A 20,042-nucleotide genomic window follows, 5' to 3' on the forward strand; every position below is an offset into this window, starting at 1 on the left:
CAGGTTATTTAAAAAATATATATATATCATATCAATTTAAAATAACTATGCTGGTCTAGATTTTAAAAAGAATCATTCATACTCTCATTACTAATTTCAGAAGTGTACTTTACACATTTTGAATATAATTTTTGTCAAAATGTGGAGTATTTTGTAGTTGTATTTAAATAATTTAAATCATTATTATTGCGATGCGTATATTTTAAAATTAAGCGATTCTTAAAATATGTTAGTATTAATTTTCAGTGATACCATTGTTATTGACTTTAACAGTCATCATAATATTATATATTGTTTTTAATACTATCATTTGAATAACGGTGTGTTGAATAAAACTTTTGTTGGTACACAATAGAAATGAATGATTCCATTGTGTATAAACTAAAGTTACCATGGAAACGGATATTTGTATACATTGTATTAATATCAAGGAAGATTCAACATAAGTACAAAAATGGGAGGTTTCTGTTGCAAAACTTCTGCCAAAGAGCCAAAAAAACTGGTATACTCATGGTAACTATAATCATGCTTTGTTGTATAATATTTGTGCTTTGACATGAGATAAATATAATTAGATAAATTTACCAATTTAGGTATTTATCCGTTGATCAACCGATCCAATTACCAACAAATGTACAGGAAAAAATTGAGATGCTTAGATCCCTCCTAAATCTTTCAATTACATAATTCTTATGAGATGATCATGAATTATTATACAATTTCATATACACATTTTTAAATCAAATAATCATTTAATGTCGGCTTTATACCTTACATAAAAATGTATTTAAAAAATGATGAAATAATTAACCATAATTTAAATACTTATTTTTTATTATTAGAGTAGGTACCGACTTCAAAACTAAAAGTGTTAAATTCTAAGTAAACTCAAGCTCATTCCCCCTTCTAGATTTCTTATATCATCCTTGATTCATATCGTATATCAGTTGAAGACTAAAACTTACAGGGCTATAAATCATTTGTACATTGTATGTAATTGTTTTGTTGGATTCATAGGGTTGAACGAAAACACTTAGACCCTGCTGATTATGTGATGGAAAATTTGAACGGTTGTACGGCTTATAAGTCTCCAGGGTCGATTGGCGGTCAACAATTTGTTATTCGTAACTGTCAGGACTCCAACATTTACTTGCTCGACCATACAAGTTCAGTAACTGTAGATGACTGTCAAAGATGCACAATTGTGATAGGACCAACCAAACAAAGGTAAAAATAAAAATTTGTTAATTTATAACGATGGAGAATTTATCCGACTAAAAAACCGTTGATAGTACCAAGTAAATAATAGAGACTAAAATATGGGTAGGTACTAGGTGGTAGAACATCGCTATTCTCAATTTGATAAATAAATAAACAGTTAAACGTCAAATTAAAATCAATTTTTATATTTTTGTGTACAAATTTCATCATAATTACATTATATTATTTTTTAAATCAAGTTTTCTAAGTAAAAAGTATGACAATAATATGAGAATTACATCTTAACACTTGTGACATTAAAATATCATCCCAGAGTAGGTTTCATAAACTTTGTATTCAATAATTATTATTATTATACAGCGTTTTTGTGAGGGATACAATCATTCGACCGTGGTAGTTGCTTGTGATCAGTTTAGAGTTCGTGACTGCGCGTCTTTGAAGATTTCGCTGTTTTGCTCCACTCAGCCAGTGATCGAATCCAGTCGAGAATTGCAATTTAGTTGTTACCAGTTCTATTACAACCAGTTGGCTGGTAGGTATCTGTAGTCATTCACGTCTACTGTAAACGATGACTGTTATAAAAAGTATTTTTGCCGTTCGTTTAGATCAATTTGTCAAAGCCAATCTTAATATATGGAATAACAACTGGAAAACTGTGTACGATTATACATGGAACGAAGGTGACAACTGGACTGTGAACGAAGAGCCAATCATTGTCGAGTTATCTGATCAATTAAACAAGTAAGTGGTCGTTATCAAATTAATAGATCTCAAAAGTTTGAAGAACTTGATTAAAATCTAACTATAGTATTTGAATTTAAATAAGGAATCTTTTTTATTCTGTGGTCTACAGATTGTAAACTTGTAAATATATTTGTTCATACCTGATGCTTATATGGCTGTATTATTTCTTAGGTATGGAATTACGAGTGAATCCAATAAGTCAATAGTCCCTCTCACCAAATGTAATCAACAGTCTGAAGAAAATTGCTTTGTTGCGTTTGGATATGAAACTGAAGCTTCACGATTTGTACAAGCTTTACAGTCGCATGTAATATAAAATATAATTATATAAATTTGTTCAGACTAACAACTAGAAGAATATTTTAAACCATCGCCAAATTACAATTTTGATAGAAATAATGTTAATGTCTTAATTAAAAAAAACTTTTAAAGTACTTAAATATTATGTCTAATGACTTATTAGCAATATTATATACATTAGTGAGTTGTGAGTTTTGCTCGAGTATTACTTATAATATTGATTTTATCTTAAATTCATTTATCATAGTAGAAATGTATACAGTCTATAAATCACCTAAATGTAGATGGCCTAATCAAATTCACAAAAAATATTTTATTAAAAAGTGACTGTTGTTTTTTCAGGAAACAGATTTACTGTTGATCAAATGCAGTCATAGTGATGGCAAGGATACAAAAGTGTTCCAAGAACGAGCCAAATTGTTTGGAACTAAAAAAGTTGAAACAATAATAGGGCTACAAATACAGGGCCCGCATGCTATAAAAAAATGTTTAGCGGTAAGATCCATCATAAAATATAAAAACAATTTAGTCTCGGATTAAGAGGGGAAGAGGTATGGCCCTGGGTTCACCATAGATATCTAAGTGGGCTCTTGGCAGTTGGTAAATATCCTATAGTAGAACAACATAATAAGGATGTAATGTGTAATATTATGTTAAAATCTATTTTTAGTATGATGATTATGGTAAGAAATGGAAATACTGTCGATTAACAATTTTTCAAACATTATAACTAATTATTAACAATTTAAAAAATGTATGAACTGTGTTTACATTCATGTTATAACAATGCAGACAATGACACAAAAGAAAAATATGTTAGATATTTGAAAGTCTTTTAATGATAAAATGTATTACTCTCTTTTTCCTAACTTGTACACTTCAATTAAAAATAGGTGTATCTTACTCTATACCTATTATAAATTGTTCAACCAAAAGAACTTTCTCTAAACTAGCTTGCTTAAAGAATAAGAACAGAACAAGAAGTTCACAGGAAATTTTTACTAATTTAATAATTTTTAGTTCTGGAAGTAATGTTTAGGATGAAATAATTGAAAAGTTTACTTACAAATAATCAAGAAAAAATTATATGTATAAAAAACATAGTTCTTTAAAAAAAAAAATTTTCTATCTCTGAAATATATTTATTTATGAGTTAATAATATTGAATTGCTTTTAGGTCCATTAAATTGTTTGGTCTTAGGCCCAAAATGATCTTATTCCTGGGTTAAAAACTTTTTAGGAGTATTAATGTTATTATATTGCTTTCAACGACTGACTATCCTTGATCTTACACTGAGTTATAAAGTTATATGAGATATAAAGTATCTAAAGTACAATTTTAATTTTATTCATACTTTTTAATAGATTTTAGCCAATGATTTTCCTCAATTCACAACAAAAATCAGTACAACAGACAATGAAGCCAAAGAACTAATTAAAATGTTTTTCCACACATTCGAGAGTGAATTTCAACCCTAATCATTAAAAAAATTAATTAATTTCATTTTTATGTAGTTATTTCATTATCTGGACATGTTAATAATTAATATTAATATAATTTTATGATAACATTGTAAATTTTGTTTTCAGAAATTATTTTAACAATTTTTAAATTAATGTATGTTTGTTTAAACAAAATAATTAATGCACAATATTAATTAATTACAATATGAATAATTTTAATTTTGTAGACATATGTTTTGAAAAATTATTTGTTAATATGAATTTATTTTCGATAAGAATTTAAATATGTATTTTTTTTTTTATTTAATGATTTTAACTGTACGTTTTTGACTGAAAAGAGATATAATAAATTATATTATTATAAAAATATAGATAAAAAATTATTCTTATTAATTAATTTATATATGTTTATACCTAAATATAAATGCTTAGAGAAAAAAGAATTATTCAAACGGCTATTAAAAGGATATGATAGCACTGTAAGTTCTCTACCCTACATACAACTTAGACAAAACATATTCATGCAAAATCGCTTTTTATATTTTTGAGGAGAGTACCTATGTTATATTAATTTGTCTAAATATTATCTTAAAACTATACACTATAATATAAACTTTTATTATTATATTTTTAAATATGCTGTATATAATATATTTAATATGTATGGTATTTTATTCTAAATTACTGGTCATGAAAAATGATTTTACATGAATATGTTTTATTTATGTTGTGTGTTAGAGAGACAACAAATCATACCGACATCCTTAGAAGTCTGTTTAGGAAAAACCATTAGATAGATCACATTTTTGATGGATAAACCATGTTAAAAAAGTTGTTAAACTACCAAGTAAACAATGGAGAAGTTGCAGAAAACAGGGAAAGATGGCTGAAATCTAAAAAATAAAGATTATTAAAGATAGCAATAAGCAAATTGATGTATACTGAATGACAGTCATACACTTATTTATTTCAACAATAAACCAATCTTCCAAAAATATACTTAGATTGTGGTTTACTATTGTAGAATAAAAAAAAATAACCCAATAAGAGTATAATAAAACATTAAATAATCTAGAATAATTAATTTAAACAGGCAGATGAAAAAAAATATATAATTTGATTTTAAGCACATAAATAAAATGTATTATGGAATGACAAGAGGATGCCACACTGCATGTGTTGTCTCTGTGTTGCAAATGAACAGAAAAAAGTACGTTCACAATAATTGTTAATTATAATATTAAAGTGAATTGATCTGTAATAAAAATTTACAACAGACAAGATCTTTGAAAATTTTATTGATACCTTTATAATTATTAAGCGATTTAGGATCATTTTAAAACTACAATTGTTTTGTATATTTTAAAATTATCATAACTCGTTTTAAAATAAAAAAATCAATAAACGCCTCAGAGATGTCCTTGATAATAATCTTAATTTAAATTTTATAATATTTATCAATTCATTCTCATTTTAAAAGTAACATGGTAAAATGGATTGTTGTGAACGTAATTTTAGTGTGTTATAAATTTATAAGACTGAAACAAAACATGTGGGTTAGCATTCTCTTAATAATAATTAATTGTAGATGTTATCATTTGAAATCTATTGAGTTGTTGATTTTAATAGATTTGTTATGAAAGTATTTAAATACTTTATACTTTGTTTTTACTGATAGTTGTTCAGAAATTTCTGTTAAATGTATTTCAAATATAAATAATAACAATTACAATGAAAATTTAAAAAGACAACAACAAAATTAAAACAAATTAACCCATGAAATAGGAATTAATATTTAAAGGAATGTATGGTACAACGCAAAGACTAAGAGAAAACAAAATGCTGCCATGACACCAAATAGTATGATTTTGTGTTGTCTGGAACGTGTAATTATGGCATTCATCATTCGGGTGCTTCTGCCCAGGTCGGCATTTGCATCTCTGAGCTGTAATATAAATTAAGTATGAAAAATATAAACATAGGCAAATGTCAAGTGATGAACTAAGTTACCCTATTAAAGGAATTATGCATAGTTTCTCGTTGACGATTTAAATCAGTTAGTATTTGTGAACCAATTTCTTCAGTCTCGACAGCAATACGATAAGTATTATCTAATTGTATTCCTGATTGGTTAAGACGTTCAGACGTATACAATAACCTTTGTTTTTGTTCGGAAGTTATATCTCCACTTTCGGCAAAATGATTATCATCTTCTGTAACATTCAATTTAAACGAGCAATTTAGAATGAAGCTAAAACAAATTTTGTATGGTGCCTACCTATTTACTATGTAATATACCTAAATCAATGTTGACTGTACATTTTGCTCGGGCAAACTCTTTGGCTAACCTGTGCAGTTCAGCCCTGTAACTAGCTACTCGATTGTGAAGTTTGGCGCGTACAGACACATCCGATTCTTTGACCGACAAGTCCATTTGTTCCAACTTGAAAAATATTAAACATATGTCAAAATACCATAATAACAGCTTATCATTATTTATTTTTTTGACATTTATACTAACCAAATCGTGTACCTCATCGAGGTTTCGTTCGATTTCTTTGATGTACTCATTTCTATCATCTATAAATTGTACACATAAAAAAAAGTTATTATAAATAAACAAAACCCCACCTCTGTAATTATTTATGTTAGTTATTACTCACTGCCAGCTATATGACCAAGTCTGCTGATTTTTGATGTGATCTCTGCACTGGTCACACCAAACTGCTGTTCGTAATCGGCTAATAATTTGCTGTAAAGCATAGGTAATATTTTGTAGAATAAAAAAAATCAAAAAACAGTAGAACGGGTTAATGGGTTTACTTACTTTTCCATCTGCAGGACATTAACAGATGTGGCTTAAATCAACAGCATCGCTGTCCAGGAATTCGAGAAGACGAGGACACGAGAACAAGTGTGAAAATATGAAATACTTCGGACCGAGACTTCGACTTGACACTACCGCAGCAGGTGGTCGGAAGTTAAGTAAAATAAAATTTAAAAACACTCAATAAACAATTCTCGTTACGACTGGAAATTAGAATGGCATACGTCAAAGTTTAGACTTTAGATACAGGGTACGGCTTTAATTATGGTCGTGGTGTTGTACACTTGTAGTTCGTATTTTTGTAGTTTGCATTGTCGTAGTGTTTTGGTTATTCAATATTGTACTTTCGAACTTTTCTTTATCACTTTGTAATCAATATAAAGTGACGTCATCAAACGAACCACGTCGCGTATCACAAAAAAAAAAAATTAAAAATATTAGTCGGCGACAAAAATCAGCTGCTGCGATGGCTATCGTACCGTATGGCGTACGGCGTATAAAATGCGATCTACTCATAGAAATCGTAAGACATAATTATTAATTAATAATAATATTTGATATAATATACACGAATAGGATATCTGGATATACGACCATATGTATATGGGACGTATGCTGAAGAAAACATGTTGCAGATATAAAAAAAACCATAAAGTTTAGGACCTAAACATACACTGTATGCCTGTACTTATATGCTAAAGCTTATTACTATATTACTTATCTTAATTCATGCTGTAAACTGAGTGCCGGTAGGTACATTGTGCATTTTAAAAGTAGGAACACGGTACGTAGTTTGGCCCAGAGTCCCAGACGTCCGATTTTAGGGAGGATTGTCTCGACTTAGAAATCTGCGTGACTGCGTTCCATTCTTGGCTTTTGCCTCGCCTTCACGAAAATTGTTTCTTTTTTATAAACTGCGTTTACTAAGATCGTAAAATACTATAACATTTAAGTAAAACATCGTAAAATATTAAATATTAATAATATAATATATTATTTTCGCCTTTTCAGAGTCCGTCTATTATCAAGAAATAAGAATAAAGACATCGAATCAATGTACCTATACAAAAAAATATTGAATTATTAGAAGAAATTAATTGAAGTAGAAAGTTATAATAATTTAATAATCAGCCATGCTACATATAATTACTAGTAAAAACAATGACTTTTTAAATGTTATTACCTACCTACAGTTAATAAAAAGTTAAAAATAAAAGTTACTAAAAAATAATTGTGTTATAAATTTTATTTATGTCTAAATTTAAAGAAAAACTATAAAAATAGATCCTCTAAGGTGTATATGGTATATCTAATTGTTGTGATCTGGAAGTAGTATTTCACAAGATTATGTTAAAATTATTCTATAAAGTGATATCTTAATTTATCATCTGCTAAAATGCAGATGATTTAGAGTTTAGACGATTCATAGGATGTTGCCTAAAAGTTAAATCTAGACTACTATAGAGACTAGTCACTATACCAATTAAACATTAAATTTAAAAAAAAGTAATTAAATAAAAATATAATTTATTTATAGAACTTTAGTCTTGTGCGATTAAACTAAATATCAATTTAGATCAATGTAATATGCGAGTGTATTAAAAACATTGAACATATTTTTAGTCTCTTTCGCAAATAATTAATATTTTAACAACCAATTTATATACCTTACTCAAAATTACGAAATAAAAACAATATAATTATTTGTGAATATAATTATAACGTGTATTAAAACATTATAATAAACAAATAAAAACAATAATAAATAAAAAAAAAATCCTTTAGAAAAAATACTTGTGTTTGAGCCAGTGGCGAAACCAGGATTTTTTAAGGGGGGCCCAAAAATATGATTATTTTAAAGTAGCAAACAAATTTAATCATTATTTTATTGTTTGATTAATAGAGCTTTCCTCAAACTGTGGGTCGCGAGTCAATTTCTGGGGGGGTGAAGAGAAGTTTTTTAATTATTTACAGATTGTAAGAAATTTATGTGTTTTTTTTAAAATTGTATATAGACTATAGAACTATAGAAGTATAAAGGGTCGCAATAGATTTTTAGAAGAAAATTTGGGTCACGGTACTAAAAAGATTGAAAACCACTGGATTAATGTAAAATATTTTAATAAATTACAATATTAATAATATTGTAAATTTGTAATTATAATGTAAAATTGAATGATAATTAAATGTAAAAAATAAAGTTAAATACAATGTGTATACTGCTGTAACAACAATAATTTTACGATTTTAGAAAGATACGACACGGTTTAAGGGAGGGGGGTCCGGATCTGGAGACCCCTCTGGTTTAGCCATTGATATGAGCATTGAACAATATTTAGTGTAGTTGATAATAAAGTAAATGAAAAAAATATAAATACATTCTCAACGCATAAATATTAATTTTGATAAACAAAAAAAAAAGAGTGGTCAAGTGAGTAACGCTCTGCTGTACCTACAGGCTACAGTAATTAGTTGGTCACTATAATTTTATTGATGTATTAAATTTGAATCCAATGAGAGGTTTCATTTTATACGAAATACGATTCTAAACGGAGATAATTCCTAAGCCTATATTATAGTATTATATAATTTCCAGTAGTCGGTATAAAAGGTGGCTTATGTTTTAATGGCATGAATACACAAAATTAAAGTTATTTATAATTATTTTTAGCCAAACTTATGGAAAATCTTGTATAAAGTGTTCAACTTTTACTTTTAAGCTACCTGTACAGTGTACAGAATTTTTTATAAATTTTAACTACAAAATAATTTGCAAATATTCATGATTTTGACGAATTTTTATCAATATTTTGAACTTCAAATGCCAATAAAAAAAAAAATGTGCCTATATACCTATGTATTCTTATAATTTTTGAATCATTATACAAGACTAATTTATAAAGAACTTTGTATTAAATTTTAAAATATTTTGACTCGGCCAAAAAATTGTAATCGATATTAATTATAAAAAAAAAAAAACTTACAAAAACGAATATTTCAAATGCTTATAAATAGCATTAAAATAAGCGAAATAATTTGAAAATTAAATTCTGTAAAAAAAATGTCAATCTAAACAACTGGTGAAATTTTCAAGTATATCTACGTCTTATATACTTTTAGAAAAATTATACTATAAAAGCAAAACATATTATAAACACACTATTTGGTGTGAAACGAAACCTACCTATCTACTATAGTAACAGTAAGCGTATTTTATTTCGTTTATTTCGAAAAGGGAACACAATAAGTTACACAAAATAATTTTGTGTCTCTCTTGTAAAATTTGAATTTCGACTTAGGTATATATGTATTACTATATATTATAATGTATTAAAATAATTTATTGTTAAAAGCGTACCTGTAGTTAAGCAGTCGCCCACAACCCATCTTTGAATGTGTATGTAGAATCGATGATGAATCAAAGTATTATTGTCAACGTACGTATGAGATGTGACAACGGCTCGGTGCTTTGAACGGTCTTGCGGACATAGAAAGTTAGAAGTACACATCACCGCGTTCGAACTATGACTGACGAGCTTAATCTTGAGACTTGAGTAGTTGAGATAGATTAAAACGAATTCAATAATAATAATAAGTGATAACCAATAGAAATGCCGTATTGTAAGTATTCAGTGCGCTCATTGGCTGTATGGTGCGAAGACCTACATAATGCCACGCCCAATGTTGTTATTTAATATTTTAATAATCATTATTATTGTTATTCATTTAATGACGTCATAATATTATTATATAATATATTTTCCCGGGTGTAAGAATTAATCTGAAAAATAAATTATTTTTATTATTTAGGTATAAGTATATTTTTTTTGTCTTTAAATAAAAAGTATATTTACGAGAATTTATAAACACCTTAAATTATTATTATTTTGCGTAGGTATAAACTATGATGAGCTATATTTTTAAAATTTATTAATTTTGATTGTAATTTAACAAAAGTTGACATTTCTGGAGTTAAAAACTTATCACACATTAAATTAAAATTAGACAAGCTACAAGCATTAGAATAAGCCTATTGTAATTTTTTGAATTCTACTTGGAGACTTTCATATTTTTCTTTTTGCGTTGTTAACTGTTCTTTTAGTTTAATTTGTCTTGATGTATACCGCGCTAATGTCTTAAGTGTTTGTGTTGAACAACTATAAGATATTGATTGTGACAGTTGATCATCTAATTAATAATAATTAAACATCAATAAATAATTTTTTTTTTTTAATTGTATAGAAGTAAATTATTTTTCTTACCAGTGGTAGGTGAAGTACATGTCACTCTGCTGATATTAGATATATTGGTCATTTCTGTACTAGAGTGTGTGCGTCCAAGTATTGGTGTGGAACAAACTGCTATACCAGCACTGCACTCAGGATCTGGCAAGTCCAAAACATTTTCCTCATCAATATGTTGTGTGTAGATATTTCACAATATTTGTACCTATCAAATGTAAATTAAAACTAAATTATTAATTCATTATTAATTTTAAAAAAATACTAACAAAATAGTTACTTGAGGTATCTTTTTGATTGTCAGATATAGAAGATGGTATAGTCCAATAAAATTTGCTTGGTATAGGTAGTATTCTTACGGATATTATCAGATGATAAGTAATAATCTGGTTCAAAATTTATAGAATACAATCTTTGAGATTTGTTACATTTACCATTTTCATTGTCAACCAAGTCAAAACGATGACACAATGTTGCTGATTTATTACATCTAAATAAATATTTAAGGTTTTTTACATTGATATAATACATTTTGATGGTAAAATCATATTTTCATTTTTATAATCAAAAGTAAAAAAAATATACTTACAATTCAACATCTTTTGGGAATCTATGATAAGCGATGTCTTTTGTTTTGTCCTGTGTATTAGAACACATTGAAGCAGCACAACTTACAACCATTTTTAATAATGGATAATAAACGATTAAGAAACTTTTAAAAAGAATAGGTATTAATATTTGAATCAGAATGAAAAAGATTCAAAAGCGACGCGCAAATTTCAAATATTATGTAAGCAAGTAGTTTTAATCACGATGTAGAGAATATCTTCTCTACATCGTGGTTGTAATATAAAATACTACTATACGTCATGTGGTTTATTGTAAACAAAAACCGGTACCAACTTCAAGGCGGAGCCTCCAGTAGTCCAGTAATTCGATCATAACTTCAGGCCGAGCCTCCACTATGTTATCACACGGCGTAGTGTCATTTTTTTCTTGCATTTTGTCATGGTTTCTTGTTGTTCTTTGCTAAAAAGTACGTAGGTATCTATATTCTACACTATACCATTTTATGATCGAAAAAACGATTAGATTGAGAAACAGCCCCATAATTTACAACATCTATCCTTGGGAGTGGAGCATGCAGGTGACAGCTAGTATGACAAATATTTAAAATCGTTTCAGGATAAATCGTTATTGTTACGCGATTTCGTAAAAATTTAAAATTTAAACGCTCATAACATTTTTCATCTAATGACAAAAACAAAAAAAAACACACAGTTAGCATATATCTATTATACACACACATATATAATATATAACTAGCTGACCCCGTGCACTTCGTTGTCCGTTCAAAAACTCCAATTCTATAATATGATTCATTACGACATTTTCATTGACCATTTTGATTCTCAAAAAACTTGTATATACTATAATAATATATATATAAGCAATAAAAAAAAATTTTAAATACTAAAACAAGTATGTATTTATAAATTTTTATTCATAAATATTAGATTCATATTTTTAAAAAAAAATTGTGTACTTCCGATCAGGATCCCAGCAAACGATGATATACTTCAGACCAATGAAATTCGTCCACATAGTACATACGTTATTACAGTACGTTTCACGAAAATGTGCGGACGACCGCAGCGTGCCATGTGTCGATTTTTCTAAAACCCAGTGGGCCTCAATATTTGATCTCTATTACAAGTGCGTGCCACTGGTTTGACAGGTACTATACATTTTGGAACAGTTTGGACACCACTAACGAGAAATGGCCACTGAGCGCGCGGCGGTCATCCGCACGTTTTTGTGAAGCGTATACTATAATGATTTTCTTACTGGAAAAACAGAAACCAGCACTATGTTTTGAATAGATTTGTAATATCCTGAAATATTAAAAAATATCATACAACATTTATCCTTTTAATACATCATACGTTTTATAAACTTATAGGCTCATGCAAACCGTATTATATACATATTTTCATGGGCGTAGATAAGGGGGGTGTTTTGGGTGTACAAAGTACAAACACCCTGAAATTAAAAATATAACAATTTTAAAATAAATATTATAAATTTAATTTAATGTATATATTTTAGACCAAAACCCCTTCGAAAATATTTCCTACCTATGGCCATATGCATATTTTATAAGATAATAGATCATAAATTGAAGTCGCAGTCTTAAAAATTGTTAAAATTTCAATATATATATTATATATATATTAAAGGTAAGTAGGTTTATTAATTTATATGCCTAATAATTAATTATAATTTCCTTGAAAAAAATCAGGAAAAATTCGGTTCATATGAAACTTTCAGAATAAGAATTATTATTTTAAAATTTACCAAAGAATAATCTAAATAATCCAAAATACAGCAACAATATTGCACAATTATTGATGGTTAAGGCACATATTATGATCAGCAATATTCTATTAGCCATAATGCTAGGCCAACAGTATACAGAGGTACACCTTTCAACGACCTTTCGTGCAACAAATGATCCAACCGTCGACCGGCGAACAAACCAACGCAACCCACGGTAAGGGTAATCGCTGCTTCTGTTGACGTCTTCTGACCCACTGGACCTACAATAGGTAATAAATAAAATATTGGAAATAATATGTTTACAATGTTCAGTATCAATGTGAAACATTTGAAATACAAATAGGTAATATATTGTATTGTTTGGCCTAGGTCGTGCCAGGTGGACCCAGGGGAGGGAGTGTTTGGGAGGTCAACTGACCCATAGTTTTTCTCTCAATAAAATGTGGCCCCCTTCAAAATGACAAACTACATTATAATATAACTATGCACAATACTACAATAATCAAAAATTAAATAACATTTTATAAAATGTAGGTACACAGCCACACAGGCTCAAGAATATTTCTATAAAAATATAGGGTAATTATAAATTTATTACGATATAATAATGTACCTATAGAATATGTATATAACGACGTGAAGACTGGATATTATTGAAGTACTATAAATAGCGCGTACGTGCGGCCAACGCATATCAACAATAATAATTAATAATAATATAATGTATATAGTACTTTATACTTGCAATGAAAGATATTGAAATGTTATACTTTGAATATTTAGAAAAATACCTATTTTTCGAAAAATTTAAAATCGTATGAATAAATGATAGTTAATTTTAAAATAACATCGCCTACCTGTAAATTAGTCTTCAGGTAGCTACGAACTAGATAATAAGGTCATAATAATATATCAATTTCGCTGAAAATCCCAGGAAAAAAAGAATTATGGTATAGAAATAAAAGAGGTGGCAACTAGTTGTGTCCCGTAATAAAATTTTTCTCCTAATTACGCTCAGGTTTTTTTAAGGTACCTACATACGAGTTGTGGCCCAAATATTGTTAATTAAACATTTTGATACAGACATATAAGATTATCTGTACTGAGCATCAGTACTACAAGTGGGTTAAAAATTTAATTGAAAATAATTGTAATTGTATAGGTACCTTTTTAATTTACCTACCTTTTTTGTACCGACGAAATAGATTTGGTTTTAGGTCACTTTGTATGGTCAAGCCTCAAACATTAAGTGCGAAACGCGGACACTTAGTACGGTCTCGTAAAAAGGTACATTGCAGAACGCAGACACTTTGTACTATTATATACTAGTATATATTATAAATAAAAGTTTTATAGCTAAGTAGTAACTAGTAATTATATATAGTGTTAATTATTAAAATAGAAAAATTAAAAATACGGTTTATACGATTTAGTATAAAATTGCAAAACGTTGACTCATTGACTTTAATATGTATTAAAAATGTCAATAATGTATAGTAAAAATGGAAAAAAATTATTTTTATTAAATAATTTTAAATCCAGACAATATCGTCTGAATTCAAAAGTGAGAACCGATCGCCACATCCTAACATATTTGAATTTTTAAAGTGTGTTAAAAATATTCAGATTGATACATATATTCAAAAATCAATTCGTGGATTTGTAAATAAATAAAAAAAGTGAAAGCATATAAGTAGAAATTCATTAAAAATAAAATCAAACAGTATTTGAAAAAATAAATTGACTCGCTGATACTTATGAAATGTGTACCATACAAATATGAGCCAGTGTGTTATTATGAGCATATTATTTTTATACGTTAAATATATATTTTATATCTCGTATATTTTAAATATAACTATATTATAATTGAAAGTATAACTATAAATTTGTATTTTGAATATAATCGTAGGTCCGTAGCGTAATAATATGCAATACCAATGATTATAAATATTAGTATTTATAAATAGTAAATAGTAATACTAACAACTAACAAGTAATAAGAATAATTAATCATTTTTCTCAACCGCAGCTAGAATTTTGTTTTTTACCTGTTTTGTACTTGAACGCAATTATAGGATTATTTTTACCTGATTTAATCTCGACCGCAACTCGGTATCAACATATTTTTGTATAATATTTTATTATTTTGTTGTAACCTAAATATTTTTCATAGACTTATCGCTTGTCGATTTTTTGTTGTGTTCAGATATGTAAATATGTTTGTGCTCACAATATCAGATAAAATATGTATCATATCCATGCTTCGTCCGCGGAGATTCCGTAGTAATAATTTCAAGTATACAATTTGTGCTAAGAACTGGGATTTGGATAGTTGTAGCGGTGAGCGGAAGTACGGTACAATATTGAGATAAATTATTAATAAATACAAGATAACACAAGAAGGATATTATATTAAATCAATGTATCATATTTTCATTAATTTCTAATTAATTTACAAGTCAAGTATAGTCAAAACATTTTTTTTTTTTCAAAAAAAATTTATTCTTAAAACTCGAATGCATAGGCACTCTTCACAAATGATGTACACAATATAGAGTAAAATAGTCTAAGAGTTGACAAACTAATTTGAGTTAACATAAAAAAAAAACAAATAAACAAACATGCATTACCTAACTGATTAATTAGTATTATTGAACCTTACACAAGTATTAATTATATTTATTTATCACATAAATTATAAAGTGACTGTTTGAGTTGAACTCACACAGTTGAAATGATTAAGGCACATTTCACGTGGACGCGTTTCGTAAACACACGATATAATTTATATTATAGTTAAGTTAATACACGCTACTGTTTAGTGTCTACTATATAAGCCGCTAACGACTGAAACGCTCACGTATGAAAATCACGAGTAAATATATGATACGCATCCGTGTGAAATAGGTCTAATGTCGACCAAATGTCGAATGAAAATTTACGATTATAAAAATTAATTATTATTATACGTATGTGTGTCTCTAATGATCGGTGAAAATTATCATATTATTATACTGATATTTCACCTTTCTACTCAATTAAGTGACACGACGGCTTAACGGACTTTTAAGAATTTGTCGTATCGTTTTTACTCTGGATGATTTTAGTGAGAATAGTGATAAAGATGAGTCAGTTTAAAAAAAATGTACTTATTTACAGAATTACAATTTTGATCGTCGTTATTTTGTTAACTATCATTTAAAAAAAAAATCATTAAAATCATCATCATCATCATTCTCTTCGTTACTTAAGTCCTCGAGTATATAATCATCAATCGTACGTTCGAGGAGTGGGGTCTGTGGTCTACATATCGGCCATGTACTAAATATCTTTAATACAGTTCCGTAAATATGAAAAATACTTGACTTCTTCGAGTATGATATCTTTTGTTCCATCAATTTGGAAAACGAAAGTTTTACCTCTTTGTTTACATAACACGGTAGAACAATCCGTCTGGTTGATGTTTTAAGTGCTCTAATTTGGTATTTGTCTTTGTCGTTAGATTCATAAAACATCACTTCTACTTCTATACAGAATTGAATCCAAATTTCTTCTACCGATAGTTTTAATATTTTGATTAAATCAGACTTGATTGCCTTTAATAATACACTGAAGTCTTGAATATTATCAGTGTTTTTTGCAAAGTAGTTAGTGAACAATCCATTGAAGGTCGAACTGGTTTTGACGAATCTTTGTTTTTTTACTAAACCCAAACGCGCTCTTTTGATATCTCCAGCAGTGTTAGTCCTTTCAACGCAAACATTATTTCTATCTACAGCGCAACGATCTACAGATAAAAAAAAAGCTAATGTCATATCTATAATACTGAATTATTGAAATAAAATGTATCTCCTATAGTCTATACAAATCTTTAAATTTAAAAAATAAAACTAAAAGTCGCCTACTTATGCACATAATATATTTAAAAAAATCTTACCTTGTACATTGCATAGCTCATCATTTTTCACAGGTTCCGATACATCTACGCTCATATTATCATCGTCGTAATTCCAAACACTGTTTAACATAACGTCTTGTCCGTTAATTAGAACAGGTACATTTTGGTACTGGTTTGACGGTCCTGCTTGCGCATCGGGCAAAAATATTTGCGGTTCAGTCTCCATAAAATTATTACGGTTAGGTTGGACGGGTTCAGTGCAATTTTCTTAAATAAATAATCATTAAATACTAAGTTAATCGAATAATTAAATAATACGCATATTAACTGTAAATTTATAATATGTATACATACCATGATCGTGCTCCATAATAAACTTTAATTTAATAAAATTGAAAATAGGAAGAAATGTAAGGACGAAAACCGTACGCGTACAAAGGACAAAGTATACTGTTTAAAATAGTGGCCAGCTATTGACACTATCGGGGCCACACTTCTGGATTTTAAGAATTTTTTGGTGGTGGTAACATTTTAAGTCATGGATTACTAAAATATTTTGGACATTTACTATGTAAAATACAGAATTCTTGTATTATTTTCAATGATTTTGGGAAACACTTTATTCGGCCGATTGGTTGTTTCGATACCCCCCGACGTTAACAATAAAATATACACCCCGCACAGAAATGTTTTGGAACACGTGTCCTTACAATAGATGATGTTCTCGGTCAATCTACCTGGATGATAAAAGACAAAATACTCACAATAATGGTCAGTTTCTTTTTTGCTATCAATTTTTACTATTTTTTGTATTAAATAATTTTTAGTCAAACAAAATTCAATATTTAAAATTATATACGTCATAATCAGGTAACTAATAATATTACAAAATCATATTATAAATAAAAATAATTTAAACTAAAATTACAAGTTACAATTAAAATATTATATTATAATATTTAGAATAAGCCAGATTAATGCATTTTGTGTACACATACAGCAGTGGTGTAGATATATTTTTTTCTGGTAGGGGGGGGGCTTATAAATTATAATTTACAATTTATGAGTTATTAGAACTTCATTTTTATTTTGTTCTAACCATTATATAAAATATTTTGGTTTGGTGGTGGGTGGGGGGTGGGTGGAAAACCCTTTACACCATCCCCGTAAGTACGCCACTGACATACAGTCATACACATTTATTAGATATAATTTTTAAGTAGTAAAGTGTTGTAAAAGTATTACTATATTATCATAATTGATCGTGTTTACTTCATATCAAATGATATTGTAACAATGAAAATAATAACAATTCTTATAATTACTATAATAAATAATTTCGTTTATTCCAAGAGCTCTACGATGCCCACATTTTCCCACATCTCCTAGACCCTGAAAAGGGAACTAATTAGATGTTGATTATTATTTTTCACTAGCCTACTTTAAAATTGATAGCCCTAAGCCTATATCTAAGATAGAGAAGGAAAATGTGAATGATTAAACAGGAACCAATGCGGCTCGCCTTAATAAAATACCTTTTTTCCAAAACCGGAATCAATTTGGCATGTAGGGTTGGTACTCGGTCTAGGACATCTCACCGCCAACCGACTTACCGCAAAGCATTCTCGCCGCCACCGGCGATTTCATCGACTGACGCGTATTAACATATCCTCTTTAGCCTCAGCGCCGTACTTAAATACGCGCATTTCATTGGCTCGTTTGAATTTTGCATCAACATATATTAATTAGGTATATTTATACTTTACCGGACACCCTTTTTTTTGTAATATTTTTAGCAGTAACACCAAAATGAAAAAAAAAAACGTTGTTACAGTGATGCCTGCGTTAATGCCATTCCCTCACTGCTCTGGGGTTGCTACCTTTTGTTCCAAAAAACATTTTTTTCCACTGGACTTTTGTTCCAAAAAATATTTCTTTCATGTGACTTTTATTCGACAAAACATTAATTGTTCCGTAGGACTTGGCGGACTTGGCGATGAAACGATGGCGGGGAGAACAACGGATTCGCCCTTTTCACTAGATATAAACTCTATAATAAGGAACAATTAAAATTACAAAATATAAATCAATATACGATCGATGTATAATCGAAAATAAATTTATAAATTATTTGATATATAATATTGATATATTATATTATATCAATTTATAAATTGACACGAGTATAAATGACTGTGTTATTCGAGACTGTACAGCTCTTACTAACATTATTGTTATACTTACATAAAATGCATATACGATATACTCATACAACGATCTAAAGTATGTACCTATACATTAATCATTAACTTAATCGATCGTGGTAGGTATCGGCTATAATTTGCTAAACCTCCAACAATCTATTTCTACTATAGAGTTTAGGTACGTTTATATTTTATACTATCTAATTTATATATTTTACCAATTATTAAAAATTAAATTAAATTTGTAACTATATATTTTTACCTACACACAAACGAGAACCGATTCGGCCAAATTATGGGAACCAATTCTGTTACTCCTTTCACCCTTTGAAATAAACTCAAATTGGAAGGTGGAGTTTTAAGGTTTAATTTTAAGACCTAAATAATAATGCTTACGTTCTAATTATGTGGACTGTATGTCTGTTTATCGAAATTTTAATAAATCAATTTAATGGTATACATGATGGGAACGTACTACGTACATAACACGTCGTGTATCTTGTATAGTATAGGTACTCTAAGCTGTCTGTGGTCATTTTGCTTTCGATTACATTAATATTTAATAACAATAACGCTGTATATTAAGGATCGTTAATTATTTACCACACTAATATCAGGTTGAATCAACAATCATGAAACATCTAACGAATCAATTAATAAGGGACTAGTATAGTCTTTTAAACATCGCATAAATTAGTGGTCCAAGATTAGCCCATTCAAATTTATTAAGCCATTGAATTATCAATTAATCATTTTGTCATGCAACCCAGCATAAGTATTATTATACTACTTTAAATTGG

General features: G+C 28.4%; 3 protein-coding genes and 1 long non-coding RNA gene across 4 annotated transcripts; 1 reads left to right on the top strand and 3 right to left on the bottom strand.

The window, feature by feature from the left end:
- The first annotated feature begins 249 nt into the window (after positions 1 to 249).
- LOC114124532 (protein XRP2-like) lies at positions 250 to 4,524 on the top strand. Its single transcript, XM_027987815.2, is given in 8 exon segments — positions 250 to 513; positions 1,018 to 1,227; positions 1,582 to 1,598; positions 1,601 to 1,753; positions 1,827 to 1,962; positions 2,137 to 2,272; positions 2,608 to 2,760; positions 3,631 to 4,524. Coding segments are annotated over 8 exon segments (978 nt in total). The 5' UTR covers positions 250 to 454; the 3' UTR covers positions 3,745 to 4,524.
- On the bottom strand, positions 1,386 to 2,254 carry LOC126551484 (uncharacterized). The gene is made up of 2 exons (XR_007605390.1): positions 2,106 to 2,254; positions 1,386 to 1,946 (listed from the first exon to the last, which is right to left on the bottom strand). It is a non-coding gene; the product is annotated as an uncharacterized LOC126551484 (long non-coding RNA).
- Positions 4,525 to 4,675: 151 nt separating the features above from the next.
- Positions 4,676 to 7,068, bottom strand: LOC114124533 (vesicle transport through interaction with t-SNAREs homolog 1A). The gene is made up of 6 exons (XM_027987816.2): positions 6,557 to 7,068; positions 6,393 to 6,481; positions 6,251 to 6,309; positions 6,028 to 6,172; positions 5,740 to 5,942; positions 4,676 to 5,674 (listed from the first exon to the last, which is right to left on the bottom strand). Exons 1-6 carry the CDS (start codon positions 6,562 to 6,564, stop codon positions 5,525 to 5,527), a joined length of 654 nt encoding a protein of 217 aa, XP_027843617.1. The 5' UTR covers positions 6,565 to 7,068; the 3' UTR covers positions 4,676 to 5,524.
- Positions 7,069 to 15,713: 8,645 nt separating this feature from the next.
- Positions 15,714 to 17,882, bottom strand: LOC126551175 (uncharacterized). Its single transcript, XM_050203962.1, has 2 exons — positions 17,078 to 17,882; positions 15,714 to 16,927 (listed from the first exon to the last, which is right to left on the bottom strand). The coding sequence occupies exons 1-2, from the start codon at positions 17,262 to 17,264 to the stop codon at positions 16,335 to 16,337; spliced, it is 780 nt and encodes a 259-aa protein (XP_050059919.1). The 5' UTR covers positions 17,265 to 17,882; the 3' UTR covers positions 15,714 to 16,334.
- Positions 17,883 to 20,042: the final 2,160 nt, after the last annotated feature.

Source organism: Aphis gossypii, chromosome 3, assembly GCF_020184175.1.
Source record: "Aphis gossypii isolate Hap1 chromosome 3, ASM2018417v2, whole genome shotgun sequence".
NCBI classification, from domain to species: Eukaryota; Metazoa; Arthropoda; class Insecta; order Hemiptera; family Aphididae; genus Aphis; species Aphis gossypii.

Excerpts from the sequence above, each read along its gene's own strand:
- LOC114124533 (XM_027987816.2), bottom strand. Across the intron at positions 6,173-6,250 it reads TCGATGAGGTACACGATTTG|TTGGAACAAATGGACTTGTC; the intron begins GTTAGTATAAAT and ends ATATTTTTCAAG. Across the intron at positions 5,675-5,739 it reads TGCATAATTCCTTTAATAGG|CTCAGAGATGCAAATGCCGA; the intron begins GTAACTTAGTTC and ends TTTATATTACAG.
- LOC126551175 (XM_050203962.1), bottom strand. The coding sequence starts at position 17,264 with ATGGAGACTGAACCGCAAATATTTTTGCCCGATGCGCAAGCAGGACCG. Across the intron at positions 16,928-17,077 it reads TGAGCTATGCAATGTACAAG|ATCGTTGCGCTGTAGATAGA; the intron begins GTAAGATTTTTT and ends TTTTATCTGTAG.